This window comes from Mytilus galloprovincialis, chromosome 4, assembly GCF_965363235.1.
Source record: "Mytilus galloprovincialis chromosome 4, xbMytGall1.hap1.1, whole genome shotgun sequence".
Lineage (NCBI taxonomy): Eukaryota > Metazoa > Mollusca > Bivalvia > Mytilida > Mytilidae > Mytilus > Mytilus galloprovincialis.
In genome coordinates, this window is record NC_134841.1 from 16899604 (window position 1) to 16925572 (window position 25969).

General features: G+C 29.7%; 1 protein-coding gene across 5 annotated transcripts in view; it reads left to right on the top strand.

Annotated features, from left to right (window-relative positions):
* Nucleotides 1-25456, top strand: part of LOC143071500 (regulator of G-protein signaling 12-like) — a 60465-nt gene extending 35009 nt beyond the window's left edge. For 2 of the 5 annotated variants that reach the window (XM_076245838.1, XM_076245839.1), the window contains 12 exons: nt 6636-6743; nt 15379-15393; nt 17347-17523; nt 17910-17996; nt 18538-18684; nt 19086-19290; nt 19637-20028; nt 20238-20435; nt 20719-20809; nt 22517-22728; nt 23475-23637; nt 24230-25456. In XM_076245838.1, the coding sequence (XP_076101953.1) occupies nt 6636-6743; nt 15379-15393; nt 17347-17523; nt 17910-17996; nt 18538-18684; nt 19086-19290; nt 19637-20028; nt 20238-20435; nt 20719-20809; nt 22517-22728; nt 23475-23637; nt 24230-25068 (2634 nt within the window). In that variant the 3' untranslated portion in view covers nt 25069-25456. The remainder of the gene's footprint in view (nt 1-6635; nt 6744-15378; nt 15394-17346; nt 17524-17909; nt 17997-18537; nt 18685-19085; nt 19291-19636; nt 20029-20237; nt 20436-20718; nt 20810-22516; nt 22729-23474; nt 23638-24229) is intronic. The other 3 variants (XM_076245841.1, XM_076245840.1, XM_076245842.1) reach the window with 3 other exon arrangements.
* The last annotated feature ends 513 nt before the right edge of the window (nt 25457-25969 follow it).

The window sequence follows — 25969 nt, forward strand, 5'->3', positions numbered from 1 at the left end:
AGTCAGTCCGTCCCATGAAACTTTCGTCACATTTTTCTCAGGAACTACACATCCATCCTTTCTGTAATTTGGTACCGTGTGATGCGTTTTAAGATTCATCACTTGACAACTTCCTGTTTACCGAACACTTGTCTGATTTTACACATGATAGCCAAGTTGAAAATTTTCGTCACATTTTTCTCAGGAACTACAATACAAGGATTTCTGAAATTTGGTTTCAGGATTTATATAAGTCAGCTATACCGTGTGATGCGTTTTCAGATTCATCACTCGACAAATTCCTGTTTACCAAACACTTGTATGATTTTACACATGATAGCCAAGTTGAAAATTTTCGTCACATTTTTCTCAGGAACTACAATACAAGGATTTCTGAAATTTGGTTTCAGGATTTATATAAGTCAGCTATACCGTGTGATGCGTTTTCAGATTCATCACTCGACAAATTCCTGTTTACCAAACACTTGTATGATTTTACACATGATAGCCAAGTTGAAAATTTTCGTCACATTTTTCTCAGGAACTACAATACAAGGATTTCTGAAATTTGGTTTCAGGATTTTTATAAGTCAGCTATACCGTGTGATGCGTTTTCAGATTCATCACTCGACAACTTCCTGTTTACCGAACACTTGCATATTTTTACACTATTAATATTATCCACTTGCGGCGGGGGTATCATCAGTGAGCAGTAGCTGGCAGTTTCACTTGTTTTCAATTTGCATTTGTGAAATCTATTTCCTTCTATAAGACATTGTCTATAATCTTTGACTCAATTCATTTTACATAGAAAGATTAATATGGATCAGATACACATCCTAACAAAATCATTTTAGCCAAATTTTAGGTTGCTCTAATAAGGTTTTACTTCCTAAATGTTCACAATTATGACATCAGAACAACATCATTAATGTTCAGATTCGTCAAAGCTTGTTGATTTTGTATTTGTTAGATATTTATGCCCAAGTCGTAGGGTAGAGGCATAAAGTTTTACCCTTGTCTGTAAACACTTCTGTCCCAAAATTTGTTTCCGTTCTCTAACTTAAGTTTGTCTCAACCAAGTATTTTGAAACTCATACACAATGCTTTACCACAAAACACAGATCAAGTTGGAATAATGGTGAAGTCTAATTTGCCGTTCTACAGTGACTTAGCCCCCTTGCAAATGGAACTATTAATAAATTTTTTATTCCCTTTCTCTAACTTAGTTTTACTTCAAACAAACATTTTGAAACTAATGCAATGCTTATTACCACAAAGCTCAGATCAAGTACAGATTTGGGTAGTGTCTCTTTTGACCATTCTTCAGTTATATCCCTTTATAATGTATATGCAAGAGGGGGCCTAATTAAGACTGTCTCCCTTGGACACATTCACCTTTATTTTTACATATTTATTAAAAAAAAAGTTTCCTAGAATAAATGAGGTTAAATTCACAGAATTAATTATGATAACATTTCTCGGTGGTAATATGTTTAAGTAGTTCAACTACTGCAACACTAGTGTGCCAACACTGAGGTTGACTTTGAATCCTGCGAGTTTCATTTGTGTGCTGAGTACTGAATGTGGAGTTTGACACCAATCAATCAATCAATTAACCTTCAGGCTAAGAAGTATAAGTTGGCTTTGGATCTTGCTTCATTCTTAGTTTTTTTCACCCCGCAAAAATTGAAAAGTTTTTGGTTTATATTGGTATGACATTGGCGTCATCGTCGTCCTCGTCCAAAGACATTTGTTTTTCACACTACAACTTTAGTATAAGTAAATAGAAATCTATGAAATTTAAACATACGGTTTATGACCATAAAAGGAAGGTTGGGATTGATTTTGGGAGTTTTGGTAACAACAGTTAAGGAATTAGGGGCCAAAAAGGGCCCAAATAAGCATTTTTCTTGGTTTTCGCACAATAACTTAAGTATAAGTAATCAAAAATTTATGAAATTTAAACATAAGGTTTATGACCACAAAAGGAAGGTTGGGATTGATTTGGGGAGTTTTGGTCCCAACAGTTTAGGGGGAAAAAAATGAATTATTGGGTTTCTTTGATATGCCAAATCTAACCGTGTATTTAGATTCTTAATTTTTGGTCCTGTTTTCAAATTGGTCTACATATTAAGGTGGAAAGGGTCCAAAATTAAACTTAGTTTGATTTTAACAAAAATTGAATTCTGTGGGTTCTTTGATTGCTGAATCTAAACATGTACTTAGATTTTTTTTATTATGGGCCCAGTTTTCAAGTTGATCTAAATCAGTGTCCAAAATTAAACTTTGTTTGATTTCAACAAAAATTGAATATATGGGGTTTTTCAATATGCTGAATCTAACCATGTATTTAAATTTTTAATATTTGGGCCTGGTTATCAAATTGGTCCACAATGAGGTCTAAGGGGTCTAAAATTGAACATTATTTGATTTCATCAAAAATTGAATTCTTGGGGTTCTATGATATGCTGAATCTTAAACCATGTATTTAGATTATGGATATTGGACTATAATAGGTAAATGTCCAATTAAAAATTTTAAAGTTTTAAAGTTTTAGTTCTTAGACCACATTCATTCTGTGTCAGAAACCTATGTTGTGTCAACTATTTAATCACAATCCAAATTCAAGAGCTGTATCAAGCTTAAATGTTGTGTCCATATTTACCCCAACTGTTCAGGGTTTGACCTCTGTGGTCGTATAAAGCTGCGCCTTGCGGAGCATCTGGTTCAGGATTGAGTTGCAGTTGTTTTCAATGGTCTGGGACTTATTTTATTTTAGATAGCAAAAGCCATCTAACTTTTAAATGATTAATTAACTTATTCTAAAAAAAATGTATGTTGAGTTATTTTTAGAACCTGTACAATTGTTTCAAGATCACATAAATCTGCAATGTCATAACATCTACTTAGTCGTTAGGATGTTTTACATTTCATAAACCAACATAATTATACACAAGAATAAATCGCCAAATCTATCACATGTGGTCTTTATATTCAAAACTTTAAATACTTAAAAACATTTATTTAAAAATACCTGTTTGGAAAGCATTTACTAAAACATTTAAATTCTCTCTTAGATATTAAGAACTATGGTGTTTTATAGTAATTGATCTAGTATATTGTTCCCTAGCCTTGGGACAGGTTTTTGCCATAATCGTTATATGACAAATGGTGTAATGTCTGACTATGGATCCTTAGAATAATTTGGACACAGAATTATATCTCCAAAATCGTTAAAAGCCAACTTTTAAATACCTGTATACTGTCTCTTATTTGAGTTACACCTTTCAGAGATATAACTTTAAATACAGTCACACATTTGACAGGCTAATTTTGTGAGATATGATGGGCCTAATGTTTATTTAAGGAATATCATTTGAACATTGTTGAGTATGTGTGACTATGTTTTGGAATAATATGCTGTATCTATGACTTGGGACAATACATTGAGTTGGTGTTATCTGTGGTTGTACAACTGATACATTTTTCATTGATGTGAAACAGTTATAGTATAAAAAGTTGTCACTTTTTAATGTCCATAAGGATATTGGCGGTGTCGCTGGACATGTTAATATTTTGCTTGGAGCTAACATTTAGTTTTATTATACAGTTACAAATGGGAAGTATTGAACTACACACAAAAATGTCCAGTGTACAATGTGTGGGACTAATGTAATTAATGAAGAAAATATTGTAAACATAAACATCTCATTAGACATTGACATATTATTCACTACATATTCTTCTAGGGAAGTATTTTGTAGTTGTAAACATTTATAATGGACAGCTAACTGAGAAAGAATTGCATGCAACTATTGTGTATACTGATTGAGAAACTCTTGTACATTAGTTATATTTTTTCGTGACGTCATTGTTTTTATGATGGAATTATTATAGTGCTAGTGGAATAGATCTCATATAAAGAAAGTATGAATTTCTCATTGAAAGACAGGAAAAAATCCAATCCTATGAGTTTTAGTTTGAAAAATTTATATTTTCGTCCTTTAACCCCTGACGTTAGTGGTGCCTCTAGTTGGAGGCCGAGGAAGAAACAAGACTCGAGAAAACTGACCTTGACATTCTCTTACAAAGATTTTAATGAGTATATGAAGGTAAGATTAGGTTAAGGGTTTCTTTATTTGTTATCCCACTTTTTGTTTACAAAACGTCTTTTGAGTTACACAAATGGCTATCACCCTTTCTGTGTAAGCAAAAAAAGGTTAGTGTTGGTTTTATGTGAGAACATACCAAGTAGAATCTAACAGAGGATTGTTGTCAAGTTCGTATATTGGTATCACATTGTTGTCGTCCAAAAACAGTTGGTTTCCTGACAATAAGTATAGGTTAATAGAAATCCATGATATTTATACACAAGGTTTATAATCACAAAAAGAAGGTTGGGATTGATTTTGGGGGTTATGGTCCCAATAAATTAAGAATTAGGAGCCCATATATGTGTAGTTTCCAGACAATAACTTGTGTTTAAGTTGAAATCATGTGCTCCTGAAAGGTAAGCAGTTCCTGCTGAAAGGTAAGCAGTTCCTGCTCAAATAATGGTACCTGCTTGTTATTCATTACAACTAGAAATCTTCTGGCAAGTCCAGTTAGGTGATGTCATAATCAATGAAAAAAGGATGGTATGGTGGTTTAAAGTACAAGTAGGACATATTTGTGAATTTCTGTGAAATCCTTATCTATTAGCAATATCATGATAGCGTCAATGACATGACTTTAACATAACTATTCATAGCCTTTGTTTATAGCTTCTGTAAATTTGTAAATAGCAACATACATCATATTTGAATACAAAATTACATAACATTGGAATATTGTATTTACTGGCAGATATAAACTCCACTGTAAGTGCTACTTGAGTGTTGCTACCATAGGATTGGGGTATAAACAAACTTAATACTAATTTTCAGCATTTTAAGTGGGTATAATTGCATAAACCTAATTTTATATGTGTAGCATTTTGTAGTGGGGAGTTGCAGATTTATAACTTGAATTTTCAAAGAATTTATAGTGATATCTTAATTTTGGAAGGTATTGTTTTAAAAAGATGCTGGATATAATATTTTTATGGTTTAATCATTTTTTCTGAAATCAAATATATTATGGTCATTTGTTTTAATGCCCCAATTATGGGCATTATGTTTTCTGGTCTGTGCGTCTATTCGTCCGTCTGTCAGTCCCGCTCCAGGTTAAAGTTTTTGGTCAAGGTAGTTTTTGTTGAAGTTGAAGTCTGTTCAACTTGAAACTTAGTACACATGTTCCCTATGATATGATCTTTCTTATTTTAATGCCAAATTAGAGATTTTACCCCATTTTCACAGTCCACTGAACATAGGAAGTGATAGTGCAGATGGGGCATCCGTGTTCTATGTACACATTCTTGTTTTTAAAGTATCAGATATTCTCAAAGGTATATTTTCACAAACAGTGTTATTTTCCAGTTGAAAACTTAAGTTTTACAACTCCTGGATAATGAAATTTACGCTCAGACAATTTCGGAAAAAAAATCAGTAAATGCGCACCAGATGGTAATGAATTAATACATGTACTAAATTACAACTTGACATAATTCAGTTTAGAAACTTTTATAGGAAGGTAAAATATAGCATACATGTATCTAATGTAGCTGTCAAATATGAGAATTCATTGGCAAATTGGTCTTCCAATGAGTGTTTTGAAACCATGAACAACATATCATGACCACAAACTGTTGAGGTTTTAAACTTTTGGTTTTGATGAAATACTCATTGTTCAGAGTCTCCTCAATTGCTAAAGCCTTGTAACTATCAAAGTTAACTTGGTTAAAGAAATCTTTGACAAGGTAAATTTGGTCCAGTTAATCATCTGTTGTCACTGTCAAAGTTTTTCATTGAAAACATTATCAATTAAGAAGCACTGTGATTGAATAATTCCAGTTCTAAATCCATCCAAGTTTCAAGTAAAATAGTATCATGATGGAAGTTTTCTGTGAAGCTTCTCACTATACAAATAAATCCACCAAAAACTTTGTTATTGACAACAGGCCTTACAGGACAAGATTGGCACATTTTTAGAAGAGGCAAATAATATTTTTGTCAATTCATGTGTCAGAAATACTGTGACTAAGCATTACTAACTTGTGAGTGAAGAATAAGTATGTGCAGTGTAACTGATTTGTTCATCCACTACAACTTGACATCAATTTTTTTAATTTGACGAAAAGTAACTCAAAAGATTTAACAAGCAAAAACAGGTTTAAAGTTAAATGAAAGGTTGTCGGAAAATTTAAATTAAAGATATAAAACCTAATGTATTGAAATTGACACAGCTGTATAAAAAGTAAAGAAATGGGATATCTATGTCATTCTCATATTTATTTGGTGCAATTTAAGCTAAAAATGTCTATTGATATTTTTTTTTTGTGTTTTGACTTGCAAATTGAAGGATTTCCTAATATTACCTACTTTATATTTGTTTCCTGTTTAATCTTTACAATTTATGTGGTAATAGATACCTTCAGAAATATGTGGATGGTTGTAGTACATTACTAAGAATATAAACTTAAGTGTGGGAACCTTTTCCCAAAATGGATCATCTCATCATTTCTTTACAACTTATGATTATTTAGAAATAAAGTGGAAAATCTATATTTTTTTCAGAGGGAAAAGAATCGAACGTCAGATGATTTACAAGAGAATTGGGCCAAGCCACAGACCCGAACCAGAAAGTTATCCCGTCTACAGCATCCCTTTAGTCACTCACATGAGGTAATTCATGGGAAAAAACATAAATAACAAAGCTTATTGCTATTTTACGAAATTTTCCTTTGATCTTACTGCCTGATAATTTCCTTTTCAGCAAGGTAGAGAGAGATGAGAAATTATAACTAGAAACTAAGGACGCTTGTGCCGTTGTCAATGTAAAAAAACAACCTAGTCATAGCAAAATAGCGATAAACAATTTATCATTGGTCATCCTGTACCTGGCTCAAGCGAGAAAATCAATCTTGTTGAGATGACCAACAATAATCTATAAATAGTGGGTGTAAGCTTGAAAAATAAAAGGTTACAACTGCAAACAAATTTTGTTTTATCCAGCTTCTCTTTCTCTGTGGCATGAGCATAATCCAACAGTTTGCATTTTGTTATACCTATAGTTTCTAAGAACCTACTATTCATTAAATTATTATCATTGGACTTCTAGCACAGACAGAACTTCATCATGTCATCCAATCTCATATATATTTTATTTGACTATCAGTATTGTTTTGTAAGTAAAATAGGCAGACCCTTTTTTATTGAAAAAAGGCACTTCTGCAGAATTTCCACAACTTGGTTTGCATGATACTAATTGATTTTAATTATTTGCCTGATGAAGAAAGGAGGTTGACTTTAAGGATTCATTGAATAATGTTATTTTTTTGTGATTATTCAATGAATGCTAGTGAAGTGTTTACTCTTTTTATATGTTTGTGAAACTTTTTTTTATTTTTCCTTATTCAATTTTAGCTTTACAAGAAATTCATTGCAGAGGATTGAAATCAGAATGAAATCAAGTAGACAAAAACGGGTTTTACATGTGTAGCCAAATTTGATTGTTTTAATAAGGTTTTTTTTTTATTAAACTAAATGCAGTATTGATCTTTAAGTGGGCTTGGTTCCCATACTTAAAAAAATGTTTAGTGAAGAGGGAAAAAGAAAGGCTTCATAGGGAAAAAACGGATATCTACCTACTTTCTAACACTTATATTCTTTCTATATTTAAAACATGTAGGCTATTTTATGTGCTTCCTAAAGCCAGGACAAGTTCAAGTTGTATAGTCCTGATACCTAGTATATTGTTATTGCATGTGAAATTTTTCCTACATGAAAATCATATTTCTCTATTTATGAATTTTCTCTTCAGAAGATGTTTTATATAACAGAATATGATGTGCCCAATAAAATATTTTAACAAACCTTTATAAAAGAAAATATTAAAAACTTTTGTCCTTGCTTTTAAATAAAATGCTTCATAAAGCTACATTATCAAATTTGTCTGTAAAGAATAATAATGAAGTCAAAATTTGATATACAGATATATTGAGGCATAATAGGGGGTACTGTCGTATTTGATAATATTTGCTTTGATGGCTATTAACTTGAATGCATTAGCTCTTCTAATGCACACAACATTTTATCTTTGACACTACAGCAAATATTCATAACTTAAATGGTAAAAAAAATCAGTTTCAAAAGTCTAAATTACATGTATTACATATTATTAAAGATTTATATATTATTTATTCTCTAATATACACAATTATCTGTGAAATGTACATGAATGACTTTATCAATTTTCTTTGAACATATTTAATGTAACAGACTGATGTTTCTTTACATGATAACTGATACATTTTAAGATGTTACAAAAGAAATTTATGGTTACAAATGAAGGGTTATAGATCAAATGTTCCAATGGTTTAAAACATTTTATGCGAAATGATTATGAATAGTTCATGAATGTTCATGGATGATTCATGAATGATTCATGAACATAATTCATGAATTGTTCATAAAAGATTCATGAACAGTTAATGAACTAGACATGAACTACAAATGGACAAGCACGTTCATGAACCAGTGAATAATGAACTATTCATGAACAGAAAGTGTTCATGAACTCTTTGGTTCATTAAAGTTCATGAACAAAAATAGTTCTTGAACTTTTATTATTCATGAATTGTTCATGATTTTATAGTTCATGAACACGCTTGTCCATTTGTAGTTCATGTCCTGTTCATGTATAGTTCATGAATTTTTTTATGAATGATTCATGAATTTGTTCATGAATTTGTTCATGAACCATACCAGTCCATGAATCATTCATGAACACATGAACTACTGTGTTTATGAACTGTTCATTAGTAATTTAATTCATGAACATTGTCTGTCCACTTGTAGTTCATGAACTGTTCATCTAAAGTTCATGAAATAATTTAAAAGGATTTTTTTGAATTTTCATTTTTTGTGTTATTATCATAAGTAAACTTCTCTTCCTGTCTGTAATTAAAATTGCTGTATCAGGACTTCCAACTAGAAATACTAAATAACATCTTGGTGCAGTTGTTCTGCTTGAAATTCTTCACAGTTGAACAGATCTTTTAATCAATAAATGCATCTGAGTTTCCCCCTGCAAAATCAAAAATCACTCCACAAAGAATCAAAAGTCCTTGATATTTGTTTTTATAAATAAGCACTCAAGATTAAACAGTTTCTAACAGGTATAATACAATGTAATAATTTAATTTAATAAATGTTGTTTTTATTAAAATATCAATAGAGTAAGATTAATAACATGAATATCACTTCAGCCTTTTCATGACATTTCAAATAATGTACCTACCCCCCTTTTTCCCCTTTTAATTTACCCACACACAATCATAAGAGTGGCTGAAGCATGAATTATTTTTACCTTGAAATACAATATATTGTACAAATCTATCAGTTATTCCTGAATGGAAATCATTAAACTAACACTGTAAAATGTAAAGGCTACTTTCTGGTGTTTTATATTTATTTTAATTAATCAATAATTATTATAAAATGCTTCAACAAATAGTTATTCAGCAAAAAAATATAATCAAAATATATATAATTTACTTATCTGATAACAAATCTGCTTTGTTTTGACAGCTATATTACTTCACTCCTCATCAAACATCTTCATTTGTATTGTAAGCGTCAAAAACATCATTTTGCTGACGTCATTATGACGTTTTTCTATTCCCAGTCACTTGTAATCATTTGTCTACATTGTAATCTTTTGTCAAAGTCATTGAAGCGTTTTACAATAGGTAAACGTAATTCATTAATAATGATAATTATTGACACCAGTCTGCAATGTTTGGGAAAGAATGAATTGTCATTAATCTGTCCTTATTTTCCAAGTTCCTCTATGTGCCGTATGATGGTTAAGAAAGGCACATGTTTGAACTTTGAGAGACAATCAGAAATTACATCTTTAGAAGAAAGAAATTAAGTTTACCAAATTTGTCATGATTGTAAAAACGAAACATGAGAAACATCCCTCTCCAGCTCAAAGTAAGTTACAAAACTTCAAAGTGAGTCCCAAATTTTGTATGACTCTAAAAATGTAACACTCTTCTGGCATAGTATGAAAAAAAGAAAAAGGTGCTGAGCTAATATCTGTTGTTAAATGATTTTTTTTTAATGATTATTTTATTTTCTTTAATTTACCACAAAAAAGAGAGATATTTTATTTTTTCATATTTTATTTTTTTTCTCCAACTTTTTCTCTTTCTCCCAGCCTTCCTCTCCTTTCTCCTACCCCCTTTCTCCTTTCTCCTACACCCTTTCTCCTTTCTCCTACACCCTTCCTCCCTGTCTCCCTTACCCCTGTCCTCCCCCTCATACATGTATTTACACTTTTGCTATTCAACTGAATTTTGTCTCAAAATGATCTCAAGATCTGTAAATGAATAAACTAGAGGTCATGCTAAAAGCACTTTAATTGTGATGTCATGATACAATGTAATGGATGTCAAATTTTATGAGAACTTGTATGACAGTCAAATTTATGAATTTTTTTATAAACTTTATGTATTCATTTATTCATTAAAGTTCATAAAATGTTCATGAACATGTGTTATGAACAATTTATGAACATTATGAACTGACTTACAGTTCATTAAAGTTCAGAAAATATTCATGAACTGCATTTTATGAACTATTCATGAACTAAATTCATGAACGAAACTTAATGAACTCATTATGAACAGTCATGCATTGTTCATGAACATTCATGAACAGTTCATGGTGGTTCATCAGTTCATGAATTTCATCTCGCAGGGGTTGTTCCATGCATTTCAATCATTATCTGCTATCAGTTAAAGAAATTGTAATTTGTCAAAATTTATATTAAAGATAAAGTGTTGCCCGAAAATGATGAATAAGTTTGATTGCTTACATGTTCGTATTATGACAATTGCATTGCTATTTTATAAGTTGTATTCTAAGTTTTACATGATAGAAATTTGTGACTGTGTCTTATATATATTTTGAAAATTTGGACTAAAATACATGTATGTCAATTATAAACTTCAAGTATTGTTTTGTAGTAGTGTCTTTTAACTAAAACAGAATATGATCATTATAAATATAATAATTCCAAAGTTGTTTGACATTACATCAAGTTTCATAATCCTTCACAATTTAACTTCAGACAATATTAAATATGATTATAAGTATTTTCATTTATGTCAAATCATTTTTCAAATATAACCTGCCAAAAAGAGGGATTCTTAGTCTACAAGTGGTTAGTAAATCTACTTTAACCCTTTGATTATAATCCCTAGGTGAACCATATATGGTCTCTGCTGGACACTATCTTATTTCATTCTAATGGTAAAACCCTTTTGAATTGGGTAACAAAATTTCTTTTTTAAATAGAATGAAATTATCACAAGGCCATATATCTACACAGGAAAAATAATCCATGTAAACTGATATTAGAAATATGTTGCAAATTTCTGACTTCATGATACTATGCATGTGATTAAATTATACAGAGTATTTGACTACTTAAGAGCATTTATTTACATATAAGTTCAAAATCTTAAGAAGTGTCATGCTTAGGTCCACTTTCATAGTTCACAATTATTACAAGTTGTTTGTGTCTTAGTAAATCTGTTTGGTAACTGTAATTTAATGTAGAAATTTTAAAGTTTCTTGCAAAATTGTGTAAAATGGTAGGAAAAGGGATTTCAAATTTGAAAGTATTGATAAAAAAAGATTGAAACGGAAGCACTGTTATAATCTGACATGGAATGTTTTTGTGAAATGATAGGCTTTAGATTATAACAGTTTTATCTCTCTGTCAATATTAGTTTGAAGTATTTAATAAGAAATTCTTGACTTCCTGTTAAAAGGAGCCCAGGTTACAAAATAAATAGTCAGGCAACTCATTGACAATTATAGTTGGGCTAAATGGCCTAATGTTCATAGTAAAAGTAGTATATTTTGTAGCTTTTAGAAACTTAATTTAAAGAAAATGACAACAAAAAGGATTATCTGACATGAAATCATTATTTCAGTACCTGGTTTTATTAATTTAGATTAAACAATAAAAAAACCTGTATAAAATTTTATCATTTGAATATCTTGAGAATGAGACTTGAATCATTAAAATTGGCACCAGTGATTGACTGGGGTCTTACTTTTCATATGTTTAGCTATATGTCAAAAAACTAAAACCTTAAGTACTTTGAGAAGTTTCTTATCAGAGTTCAAGTTGTGAATTTAAGTGCAAAAATAAGAAAAGTCAAGTACAAACCCTATACTTCTCTGACGAACAAAGCTTTCATGCTGAAAAATTGTGAAAAAATCTTATAGGTCAAGTTAGATATCCTAGTACAAAAATAAGGACTATAGACTTTGTGGTATGGCTATGTATGAAGCGACAATGTTTTTATACAGTCAGTCCTTAAACCAAATTTGGCTATATTTCTAAAATTAAAAAAAAATATATGTTTTCAATGAGAATTTAAGGTGGACTACTTGGACTCGTACCGAAAATATATTTCAGAAATATAAAATAATTGTTTTTAAGACCCAAAAAACGTGTTCATGCAATATAGAGATGTTGAATACCCTGCTTTGACATACTCAAGGTTTATTTTGAATATGTATTCTAGTTTACAAGGTAACAAACATCCCACAGGTAGACATGCAACCCTACCTGGACACATTATTCTGACTACAGACTGGTCTTTCCTCTTATACTTTTAAATGTTGCATGCTTAGCAGATAGCAACAAATGTTTGGTTTGACCCAGCTAGGTTTGAACCTACAACCTCCCGCTCTCTTGGTGAGCATGTCAGCACTAGGCCCTGATACATGTGTGCACTTTTTGAAGTAGGTTTTACATTCTAGATGTATTTTTGTTCTGGAAAACAACCTTATGTACTTACAGATAAGATGTTAAAAGTATCTTCCCTGGGTGCAGCGCATGTTAAAATGGATAGGAAATGAATTGTAAAATTTTATAATTTGCATTCTTATTTATAACCTCAATTGTGATGTTGTAAGTTAGCAGAAAATTTATATAAGAACTCCATGATGGGAAGTTATTTAAAATTTGAAAATATATTTAAGAGTTAAGTTAAATTATTTGTTTTGTCAAGACAAACTTTTTGGAGGTTTAATCTGTTTTACAGGGTTGATGTAATTTTATCTACACATTGATCTTTGTAGAGATTAACTTTGTTTATTTTTCTTTGGTTATATGAATTATCCCAGAATGAATAGAAATTACATAATAATAATCTTTATAAAAAATAATTTTATTCCTTTTTTCACCTTTGTTGGAAACATGTAAAAACTTATCTGATAACAATCCTTAAAATCAGAGATTTGTACAGAATGATTAAAAATCAATTAATTTCACTTCTGGGTGTCAGATTTGTAAAGAAGAGTTGTCTTTTAGGATTAAGGGGGATTATTTAATTTGTTTACTGTTATTTTCATAATTATTTACATGTTTTACATGTAAAAGTGTCAATTTTGCCCTTTGGGTCAGAGTTCAGGAAAACTGTTAGACAGATTTGAACATTTCTTAATTGGATTAACTATTCAAGCTGACACTTACCTTTAGTGTAATTCTTCAATCTGATTGGTTAATTACAGGTAAAAGTATGCTCTGATTGGTTAGTTTCAAAATAAGTTTTCCAGGTATGTCTGGACACATGGAAAACAAAGTTATCAGATGAATTAATCTCAGAATTAATTAAAATGACAGCTTCCTCCCCTTATGGTTGGAATAAAAATGTTCTGTCAAACTCTCAAAGTGTCATTACACACCCTGACTTGATAGAATTCACATCTCAGAAATCACATCTTAATTTTGACCATAACAAACTTGGTCACAAATTAAGATTACCTGTTAGCCCATACAGAAATTGTCTTATTGTGAGTCCTTGCAAACATTCTACAATGATAATTGACAAAATAGGAGGAACTTCCAAAATGTATTTGGATATAACATTAAATGGAGCTTCTTTTGAAAGACAAGAACAGTTTGAAAGATTATATTATAAAAAAAGTCGTCAGCGAAGAAAAAGTACTGATCATGTTCCAATTAAAAAGATGAAAAGGAGCATGCAAGTTAATATGTCATTGCTGAATTATGTAAGTTTTTTTTTTTTATCTAATTATAAAATTTTTGGGGTACTTTTTATTTTGAAATTCATAAATGAGAAGTTTATTTCTTTAACTGCTATCGATAAAAATTAATTTTCTAAAATTTCCTTATAAAATATTTAATCTTAACTACAGAGGAAGATATTTCAATGTCTCTCCTCTAAACCTTAGTCAATGTTTGTACATCATACAACTCAACATGTTAAAGTTCTTTTGATCTTCAATAGTATGTGAAAAAACGATGCAATTTGAGTCTCATATGCACTTGGAAATAATGAGGTCAAATCTACTTCAGGTCCTTATAATAAGTACTTAAATAGTTAAAACTAAATAGAATAAAACTCTTAATCGATCACTTTTTGCCAAATCAAACTTATATACAATGAATCTCATAGATAAATATTTAAGAAATATGAATGTCATTGGTAATATATAGATATAATGTAAAGCATTGTAAAAGAAAAAGGATTCAATTAGTCTTAAACCTTGAAAAGTATGGACTTCGATCATGTATTAGTGCATAGGAATTTGCTAAGGTTATGAATTAATTATTTAGCTTATTAAATAGAGTGTCATTTGATCAAATGTAAACCTTGGATAACTTTAGGACAAGTTTGACACAGAATATTTGTGACTAAAGGCTAAATATATCAAATGATTGATTTAGACCGATGACCAAATTTGAACTTATATAGATACATACTATATAAGAATCATTAAGTCTAGGTCATACAATGATTTTTAAAAAGAGGACGTAATTTGAGAAGTAACTGCAGTACAATTATGTACATCCGTTACAGGAAAATGTTTGAATGGCATAACATTTATGAATTTAAGGTTGAACGGATCTGTCGTGTAATCCGTCATTGAGGAATATCTTTACTGTAATACTTGTAACGTGAACATCAGTATAGTTACTCAGTCACGCTCACACGATTCTAACAGGATAAACATTTTAATTGGACTTATTAAAAACATTTATTTGATAATGATATAAAATGGAAAATCATGAATCACTTATCATATGAATATAAGAGGGATTATCCTTCAAGATTGACTTTCCTCCGTACTGACATGGAAAATGTTTTACTATATTGTTGCCGATAAAAATGGAGAAATGTATCAGCGATCGTATAGTGTGATTGATCATAGACATTCACTTTCTGATGATAAGGAATTGGTGAAATTTATTAATATTTTTCAGCCACGTAGTCGATTGGTAAGAGTTCATTTATAAATCTGCTATAGTTTTGTAGAGGTGTAATGTATTGCAGGGGTATAGGTGGAAACTGTAGTCAGTAGTAGCTTATTAAATGTTTAATAAGATATTTAGTTAGTTAAAAATATTACTTGGGAATTGGAACTTAGGAACTTAATATAGACTGGATGAAAAGTCTTGTGGAATAATCATGATAATAAATTCACATAAAACGTATTCGTTTAAATTCTTCTGATTGGATGATACAATATCAAACCATTTAAAGTTATATTTTATAAAGTACCTATTTAGGAAACGAGAAGAATTGCTTTGAAGGAAGGAAATATGAAATTGTAATTTTAATAAATGTTTTTAAAATAATATTTGTGGCAATGTATCCTAAACTGAAGGATGCTTTTAGTAGTGTTTGGGTATGTAAATATTGGAATGAAAATTACAGTATAATTATAAATGTTATTTATTATGTTTAATCTATGACATGTAACAGATATGCATAACCTTTTTAAATTAATTAAGTTTTTAAATGCAAATTTTCTAGTTTTTTTTTTAAAGCAAGTTTATCGAGTTTTGTGGGAACATGTACTATATTTACCCTCCAGGTATTCAGGATAAAAATCAGATATGTAAATATATATGTATTCAGTACTTGTATATCCCAGGGTTAAAGTGTATTCATTTGATTTCCTTTCCTTTGTTCCATAAATTCTCATTTGTTCAATTCCAGTGTTGGAGGTGTGAACATGTATTTTGATATATTTTTTAATATCTTTGATCACTTTGTTATGAGTTATCTATTGATCAATCTGAGATACCAGAGGAAATTGAAGAATAAACAAATTAAACTATCATCTAGATATAATTCTAAAACTTGTAAAACTTGTTACATATCTTTATTGGAACTTGGGAAAGAAACACATAATTTATGATGAGGGGTAGAGCTAGGATTCACAGTTTTTATGATAACTTTGACAATTTGGTGTTGTCCAAATTAAAGTGGATGTTAAGCTTATCAACTTTAGTAAGTACCTAAGTAATGAAAAAGTTATGTGAAAAACTTGCATCTAGGCTACATCTGAATGTTTCAATAAAAAAAATTAAGAAGTCTTTGATAAAAAAAAAAAAGGCTTGTAAAATTTACCAGAAATCTTTCCATGTAATTGATTTAATGTTGGAGATTATTTCTATTTGATCAAAAATTTAATGTTGGAAACTAATCCAATCTTTTAGTAATAGTATTCACTATAATTATACGTCAGGAAAATTAACTGCTTTTAAAAGTTATAGATCTTATGGTAGGTCAATTGTCAGAATGATAAAAGAGTGCAATTGAGTAATTTGAGAAGCACTTCTGAATTTCCAAAGAAATCCCATTTTTCTTCTACAGTTTCAAAGAATCTGTTATGAAATTGACTTTTAAATTTTTCTAAGCCTTGTGATTTAATTTAATGACGTTATAACTAGTTTTACACCTTCTGATTTTAAGATAGATTTGTAAGAGTAAAATTGTTGATCAAAATACATTTAAATTCTTTAATTTCCTATAGATCAATTTTAACGTCTTATAAAATGTACTTTATAAGTGATAGAAAGAGGTACAGAAGTATGATGTATGTGTAATACTAAAACTTAATGGGGTTATTAAGGTCAAATGTAGGCTTGATATGATAAATTGGTTTGAAGATTTCATATGCACAGAATAAAGAAAAGAAAATAAGTATTGGTATTGACACTGGCATATTTATAAACTTTTTAAACTTAGTTACAAAATCTTTCTCTCAAATATGTTATGTTGACGTATGCATGTCCTTGTTGTCTTCACAAACACTTATAATGACTAGTATCCTTGCACTGATAACAATGGTATTCAGATTCTTTTTTTTTACAGAAATAATTAATATGGTATTACAGATCCATCTTTCCTGTTATAAATGACAATTATTTTTATATTTGCAGAGTTTGGTTGCCTTAGATACAGAAACCAATCACCGACTGTCTACCGCTAACAGTGTAAACAATATCACCAACAATGGCGATGATGATGAACAAGAAGATGATATTGGCAGAATTGCAGGTTGGGCCGTCAACTTTAATAAGCTCCTCAATGATCATGGAGGACTTGCTGTCTTTACCGTAAGTTTTGTCATTCAGAATGAAATTTTGGATTTGAATGAAGATTTCACATTGTAGTTCATTATATAGTGAGAAAAATGTAGTAAAAAAACCAAACAGTTACAGCAAAGAGTTTTGTGACATTCACCGATATTGATATCATAGTCAAAATAAACACATATATATATAGCTATGTTTGAACATTAGTATACATATACAAAGCAATTTAAAAATTTAAAATGTCATCCCACAGAATCAAACTAAAATTTTTTTTTATAAAGGTCAATTGTAGCTTAATGTTTTATATAATGTTTGGTAAAGGTCATTCCTAACTTGATGTTTTATATAATGTTTGGTAAAAGTCATTCCTAACTTGATGTTCTATATATTTTTATTTATCATTTCAGGAATTTTTGAAGAAGGAATTCAGTCAAGAAAATATTTTATTCTGGAGAACATGTGAACAATTTAAACATATTGAAGACTCTGATAAGGTACTTTAAATGTTTTATAATACGTTTCAGCATTTCATTACCCAGATATTTTATTTTGACATGAAATTTTATATGTAAAAATCAATCAGATAAGAAAGTTAATCTTTAAATAAATATTCAGTTTTGTTTAATAAATAAAATATCTCGTGTTCCAAGTGCTAAATTTTTGAATTATGGATTTTGCCAATTCTGTTGATAAGTTTGTATATACATAAATATATCAGTGGTTTTACAAATGCCAAATCAAAAACAAATCAGTCAAGTGTTAGACATTTTCAAGTTATCTTACATAGTACAATTTCAACTTAAATGACAAAACATATGATGAAAGTTTGGCAAAAAATTACTTTCACATAACTGTCACTATTTATTCTGACAATAAAACAAATTCCAGTTATTCCCCTTTATTCAATAGAAAAATAAACATTTAAAGCAGAGTTTGGTTTCGATTTTATAACAATCATTTAATGATTTGTTAATAATATGCTTAAAAATAGATATTAAAAAATATATTTACAATATAACTTTTTTACATTTTTAGAGAAAGGGTGAGGCTAAAGAGATCTTTATGAAGTATATGTCTCAGAAAGCCACCGATCCTGTTAATGTAGAACATGTGACGGTCAAACAAGTTGAGAAACAGATAGACAATCCAGGAACTAATACGTTTGAGAAGTCACAGCAGGAGGTAAAATATTAAGAAAGTTATACAAATATATTGATATAAATAGTATTAATTTTAAACTGTTACGTCCTACATGAACTGCTTGATAGTTTAAAAAAAACAGATATACAAAATGTTAAAATACATCAAATACAGATAAAGTATACACAAAATAAACAAGAACTGTTCATCATACACAAAAATTCCAGTGTTTACCATAATTACACTTAAAAAATGAATTGAAAGTAAGGAGATGTGATAACTACATTAAAGAATAGATGGTTGATAAATGTCCAAAGGTATATATCTTCATTTAACAAATTCAACCTAGATTTATCTGCTTAATTCAAGAAAACATTTGAAAAAAACCACTGTTTATATTCAAATATAGTGTAAATGTAATGGAATTTGTTTGTTCTTTCTAGATTTTCAAGCTTATGAAACAGGACAGCTATCCTAGATTTATCAAATCAGAACTATACAAAACATATCTGATGAGAGAAATGGAGGGAAAACCACTGAATCTACCAGCAGACGAATTTACACAGAAAGATAAAAAGGATGAGAAAAATAAGTCTAAAATTGAAAGTAAAGAAAAACGAAGGAGATCTTTGTTGCCATGGAGAGGAAGTAAGTTGAGAGAAAAATGTGTACATTTCTTTGAAAATAAATATAATAGTTGATAAGATATATATCCATGGTTATACAATATAAACAAGTTCAAAGGGATAAACTGGCACACATTTATAAAATTTGGAATCAAATTTTTCTGTTAATGTTATTTTCAGTGCCATTGGGTCTGTTGGATCAACACTTCGGGTCATCATGAGAATAGACACTTTAAGTTTAATTAGTCTTGATGACTTGGATGGAGAGTTGTCTCATTCATACCACATCTTTTAATATCTATGGAAATTTCTAACTAAAATTGTAAATATATAAGTAATGAATATGTAATTTTATTTTATTTTTTTAGGGAGCAGCAAACAAAGTATTAAAGCAGCTTCAGATTCAGACTTGAAAAAAATGAACGAGAAAAAAGAAAAAGAAAAGGAAAAAGAGAAAGAAAAGGAGAAAGAAAAGATAACTAAAGATAAGGAAGTAAATAACAATACACAACAACGTAAACCTTCCATACCAGCTGGTCCTGGTATTGATCTCAGTACAATGAGAAAGGAGGCAACAAAAGTTACCAATGAAAATGATGAACAAAACTTTAAATTCTGTCGTGTTATCATGCCTGATGGTTCAACAACAGTCGTGTGTGCTAGACCGGGTCAGACAATCAGAACTGTGTTAGGAAAGTTGTGTGATAAGAGAAGTCTATCTATTGCTGGTGTTGATGTCTTCTTACTGGGATCTGATAAGGTAAATATCTTGCATTTGTCAAAAGTTGCCTTATTTTTAAAAGAATAAATATAAAAATTTATAGAACTTTCTTGTGCTCTTGAAAAAAGTCAATGAAATAGTTGTTTGAAAAGAGGATATTTTTGTTAGCTCTGTAATTTGTATTTTCAGACCAAACTTCAAATTCAAATATACCAGAATATTCAAATGATTTGTAATTTTATTTTCAGCCATTAGACCTGTCAGAGGATATATCAACGTTAGGATCTAAAGAAGTGATGATAGAAAGACGGGTGTTATTTAGAATGGACTTACCTAATCGTAAATCTATTGGTGTCAAAGCTAAACCAAACCGAACAATTCGTGATGTGTTCAAACCTATTCTTAATAAATATGGATTTAAGTTGGATAATATTTTTGTACAATTGGTATGTTATAACTTTTATCATTCTAGAAAGAGTGTGTTGTTTGAATAAAAAATAAATACTTTTTAATTTTTTTAGAAATGTCATTCAAACTTTTTTTTAAGAAAATAATAAAAGCTATCTTATTTCATCTCTTTGTTAACATTCTATACACTCTTAAGTTTTGAATATATCTTTGCGTTCAAATCGAATTGTAAGGGAAAAAATGTCAGAATTGTATGAGGGGAGACAACTCTTATTAATCAGAGATCATCAAATTAATTTATTTGTTAATTTATTTTTTCAGTCAGGGAAACCAGAAGTATTGGATATTGATGAACAAGTATCTACAATAGACAATCAAAGAGTTGTGATTTTACAACAAGATGATATAGTTGGTAAGTCATCCACAAACATTCCATGTTAAGCTTTTGTTGTTTGGTATCTTGTAGACTTTGGTGAAATGCATATATATGTATATTTGTGTTGGTATTTTGCTTTCCAAATACTGTTTTATTAACACTTTTGGTAAAAGTTGGTTCCATATAATTATATTTAGATCGAATTACTTCCTTAATAATTCAATATCAGGAAATTTTTAAGCATTGATTGTTTTGAAGTTCATTTGTACTTAACATAATTATAAGCCAAAGTTCACACAGTACTGATGAGCTAGTTGGTCTATTTTAATCTTCAAGTATCAGTACTTTTGATTTCTTATTCAACATAAGTGTTATTGTACTTAGTAATAGCATATTTTGTTTTTTTGTTAATCATAAAACAATGAAACATTCATATATATTCATTCATTCAGATAAGTCATTATCATCAATCTTACAAACAAAAAAAATCATTGTTTGATATGTTTTATTGTGATCATAAAACAATAAAACATTCATAAAATATCCATACATTCATTTATAACCACCATATCATCTTTACAATCGTACACCAACTTTTATTCATTCTTCTCTTCTCTCATTATCTCTTCATGTCTTCATTGCCATATTGTGTGTGTAGTAAAGGGAAGTAATCCTTGTATTCCCTTGCATTATGGGTGTGTTGTTTACTTGTGAATGAAAAGCTACTTATCATCAGATTTGAATTTTTGTGCCAGAAAATGACCTGATGATGTCGAGAGTATTTGTAATAATATCAAACAAATTAGGTTGTATAAAAAATATTATTTTGATAAAGAGTCAAGATGGAAATTTGCTTGAAAATGCACGTGCAGCATTTTGAAAAAAATATGTTTGAAAATACAACCTGATTTGTCATATTGTAAATTCAGAAATTATTGCGATTTTGGACTAAAATGTGATTTTGAATTTTGCGATATTGAGAAAAATCCTGTTTGATTCATATAAAAAAAATCTAATTGTCCTGTCTCATTTTTTGCAATTATTTCTGAATTTACAGTATTTGTTTGTTAATGCACTAATGGTGTTGGTTTTGTTACATAATAATATATTCTGAACTATTGATTTTGTTTATTGATTCAAATTAAATAAAAATTTGTTAAAAAATAATGAACCAACACTTATGGTGAATGAATAATAAATGAATAACCAAAATCAACAGTTCAGAATTAGTTGCTAGTTACCGGTAATGACTTTTACAGTTAAAATTATCAGGCTATGTTCCTGACAGAAAATAAGATTTAAGATATCATTTATAATAAAATTTTCACACTGTCTCTTTATCTGGAAAAGTCATTATATAATTAGAGAATAAAATCCAATAAAAAATATATTTGATACCTTGGAAAGTTAATATACCTTTCATGATTTATATAGAATTCATAACATTTAATTGTATAAGCAGAACAATTAGATTTATTTACTCAGAATGGTGTTTTAAATATTTAATCAGTTATATGCTAGTTAACATTTACCCTTGGTTATTAATCAGAATCAGTTGTAATCAGTGAATAGTCATAATTTTAAAAAAAAGTTTATTTTGAATGTATTCTAAAGTTTTGTTTAGATCTGCTCTATTTAAACTATTACCTGACCAAGGGAGGGCTCTGAAAAAGGTTTATGAATATTCACTGACAATCCCTAGTTTATCTAACAATGTATTTACTTGCATGATATATTTAACAGTTTCGGGTAAAACAGGAAGTATACGCTCGACATCCTGGTCTCCAACTATGGCGTTAAAATATCCCCCAGATTACCATAACAGTCAGAAGGAATATGTTTCCTTAAACTTAATCACAAATAGTATCTTTGATGATCTCATGAAGGGAAAATCTCATCAGTTGGCTCATAATTTTGATGAACTTGGAATTTTAGATCCTGATAGCAAGGTCAAGGTAAGAGAATGCAGTAGCTATGGTAGATTGTGGTGAACTTTGACCTCTTGCTTGTTTGTAGTGTGCATCTTTCTTATTGTAGTTGGAAACTAATTTTACAGAGTGGTTTATAGATTAATCTCTTCCATCCCCACAACTCTTTCTTTCTTTCCTAGCTTTCTTTTGCTTTTTAAAGATATTTTTTAAAAAAAGAAAAAAACACATTTGAAAATAATTTAGACACATTAAAAAAGATGAAAATAAATAACACTCACAAAATTACAATTAAAATAACATGGACAAAAAATGCAGCATTGTTGGTAGCTTATATTAAAAGATAGTTTCAAAAGCTTGCTTCTAGCTCACAAAAAAAAACCTTGTAGAATAGTTTGCACATGTTTAAAAAGGTACAAAACAAATAGAGAAAGAGAATGAAAATGAAAAAAAAAAAAAAAATTGTGCAGTATAGCATGATGCCTCAACATAATCAAGTTTGGGGAAAAATATTACAGCTGATATATAGCTATGTAAATTTGATTAATAAGATATCATAAAAGACACTTGGACAGATGATAGTTTATAGTTTTACAATATTGACAGATGGGAACATTGATTTCTGATGTGTTGTGTGCAGGTAGTCTGAACACTTATTAAAAAACAATGAAAATATATATTGGAATATAACTCAAATTTGAAAGACAACCTACAATTAGAATGAAATATTAAAAGTTCTTTGCATTACTTAATATTTTAATTTTGTCTTTTAGGGTCTGCTGAAAAGCAACGAAGATCGTCCCTCTTTGGGTTTATTCGGCCTACGGAGAAAAGAGTCAGCATCCGTAAAGGATCCACCTCCCAGCAAGATGAAGTCAAAACACAAAGTGACGTTTAATCTTCAGAAAAATCAGACTCGTACTTCACAGGGTGACGGTAAGCTTTTTTATTTATAGATATTCAAATTAATATATTTTAGTCTTAAAGTCATCTTTGAATGTTTTAATGTAGCAAACTAAAAAGCTTTTCATGTTGCCTATAGTTTTGGAAATTTAATTGTATTAATTTTCAATAATGTAGAATTTTTATTGGAAAAAAGAGTAGGATGGGAAATGAGTTGATCAGAATGAGGCTAATCAAATAAAACAACAGCAAATGCAATTGATATGCATTCTATTTACCACACATTTGTCATCATAACACACTTTTAGCTTCATAATTAGTATATTTAGAAGTAATGAAGATGCATGTCTTGTTAAAGGTGCTAAATATAACTTAGTTGTTAGAATATGATTGCATAAGATTGAAATATTACATTAAATCATATTAAATTGTTTCTTGATTAGATAATGTATATTGCTATACGAATCATTTGACAACTATTACAATGCTGTGATGTTTATAATTAGATTCTCCAGGGGAATTTTAGCTCAATTAGTAGGAGATAAAATGATTACTTATATATGTCGGTTATCTTATTTTCATGAAGTTACCAGAATTAAAATTCTTTTTTTCTTCTTTTATTTAGATGACAAGTTTTTGGAACTTTTATCAAAAGCTCAAAGACAAAGGCTGGACGACCAAAGAGGATTAGATATGAATAATTCAGAAATTCCAGAATTCCTACGCAATAAAAGTCATCATTTGTCTGGACGAGAGAGTGCTCCTCCAATTTTGTCTCGTGATCGTACTGAATATGTACAAAACAATGACAAATATTCATCCCATAATCGTGTCAGTTCATCCGGGCGCATCTCTTCAATGTCCGTTGAGGTTGTGGATATTTCTGCCGATGATAATGATTATTTAATGTCAACAGACCAAAGTTTTAGTCAAGATGGCATAATTCCATCAACATCTGAGGCTCAGGAATACTTTCAGTCATCTGATTCTATCAATGCAGACTTTGATGATCCATGCTTAGCTGAGAAAAATTTACGTGATTTAGGTTTTGACTATAGTTACAATATGTATCAAGCTAAAGCATGGGGATACTCACGGTACAGACCTTTATCTCCAAATAGACAATCAATAGAAAGAAATTCCGCTCCATTAGCATCCCCGGATCTGCTAGACAGAACTGCTACAAATGATGACTTTGATGATACATTGACAAGTTCTCCAGCAGATCAACGCTGGAGACCGCAATCTGTTCCTCCAGTGCTGGTATCTAATAGAAATGGGGTTTTAAAGCAGTTATCTCCCCTACCATATAGTAATAATACCCCAACTAATACTTCAGCATTTCACCGAACTTCTAATCAGAAACCATCAACATTTTCAACATTTACATCAACACCTAAACCTGACAATAAACCAGTTATTTTAGATTTAGCAAACACAGAAGAAGATGTTACTTTTGTATAGCAAAAAAAATGACATTTTGTTCACTGCCATTAACAACAGTGTATTATTTATATTACTGAATTATATTTGTTTATTCTTTCTTAAAAACTAATTAGTTTAAACCAAAAAAAGCAATCTGTTCTTTTAAGAAAAGTGCTTTATTTCAAACCTAGAAACAACCACTGAAAGAGTAGAGATGTGATCACCAGTGATGAAAGCCAGCAATAATGAGCCATAATCGTTAATTTTGTTTTTGTTTGTTGATTATTGCATGTACAGCAATATTTTCAATGGTGCTATATGATTTTGTACATACATATATTTGTATAGATTTTATTTGTTAATGAATGAAGAGATTTGAGATGTTTTATATTTTATACAAAGTCAATTAAAATATCTCTCTAAAGTACTTTTTGTCTGTATATTTCATTTAGCCCTGCTACCCGACTACCAATTAGCTTGACCATCTATTTGATCCTGCCATTATTCATTTTAGATTGTCTTCAAGAACACTTTAGCCAAATGTAAATGAAACTTTATAAAAACAAGAAAATTTGGTGTGATTGCCAAAGAGATAACTATCCATCAGAGAACAAATGACACAGACCTACCATATAACCTTTAACAATGAGTAAAACCCATATCCTTTAGTAAGCTGTTAATGGTTTTTTTATACAACCTAAGGCTTACATAAAAAAATGCATTGGAATCGACCTCTTTTGTTAGAATCACAAAAACTTCAGCTCATCAGATCTTCTTGCTTAAAACAAGGTCCTTTGTTTTTAAACCTCTTAGGAGATATTATTGTACTTGATGTCAATTAAATGCTGAAAAAATATGTATGGCAGTTTATATGTCCATGATCAAGTATCACACTTTCTTACTTTGATCATGTTTATTATCCTCAAGTCTAAAAAGTCAT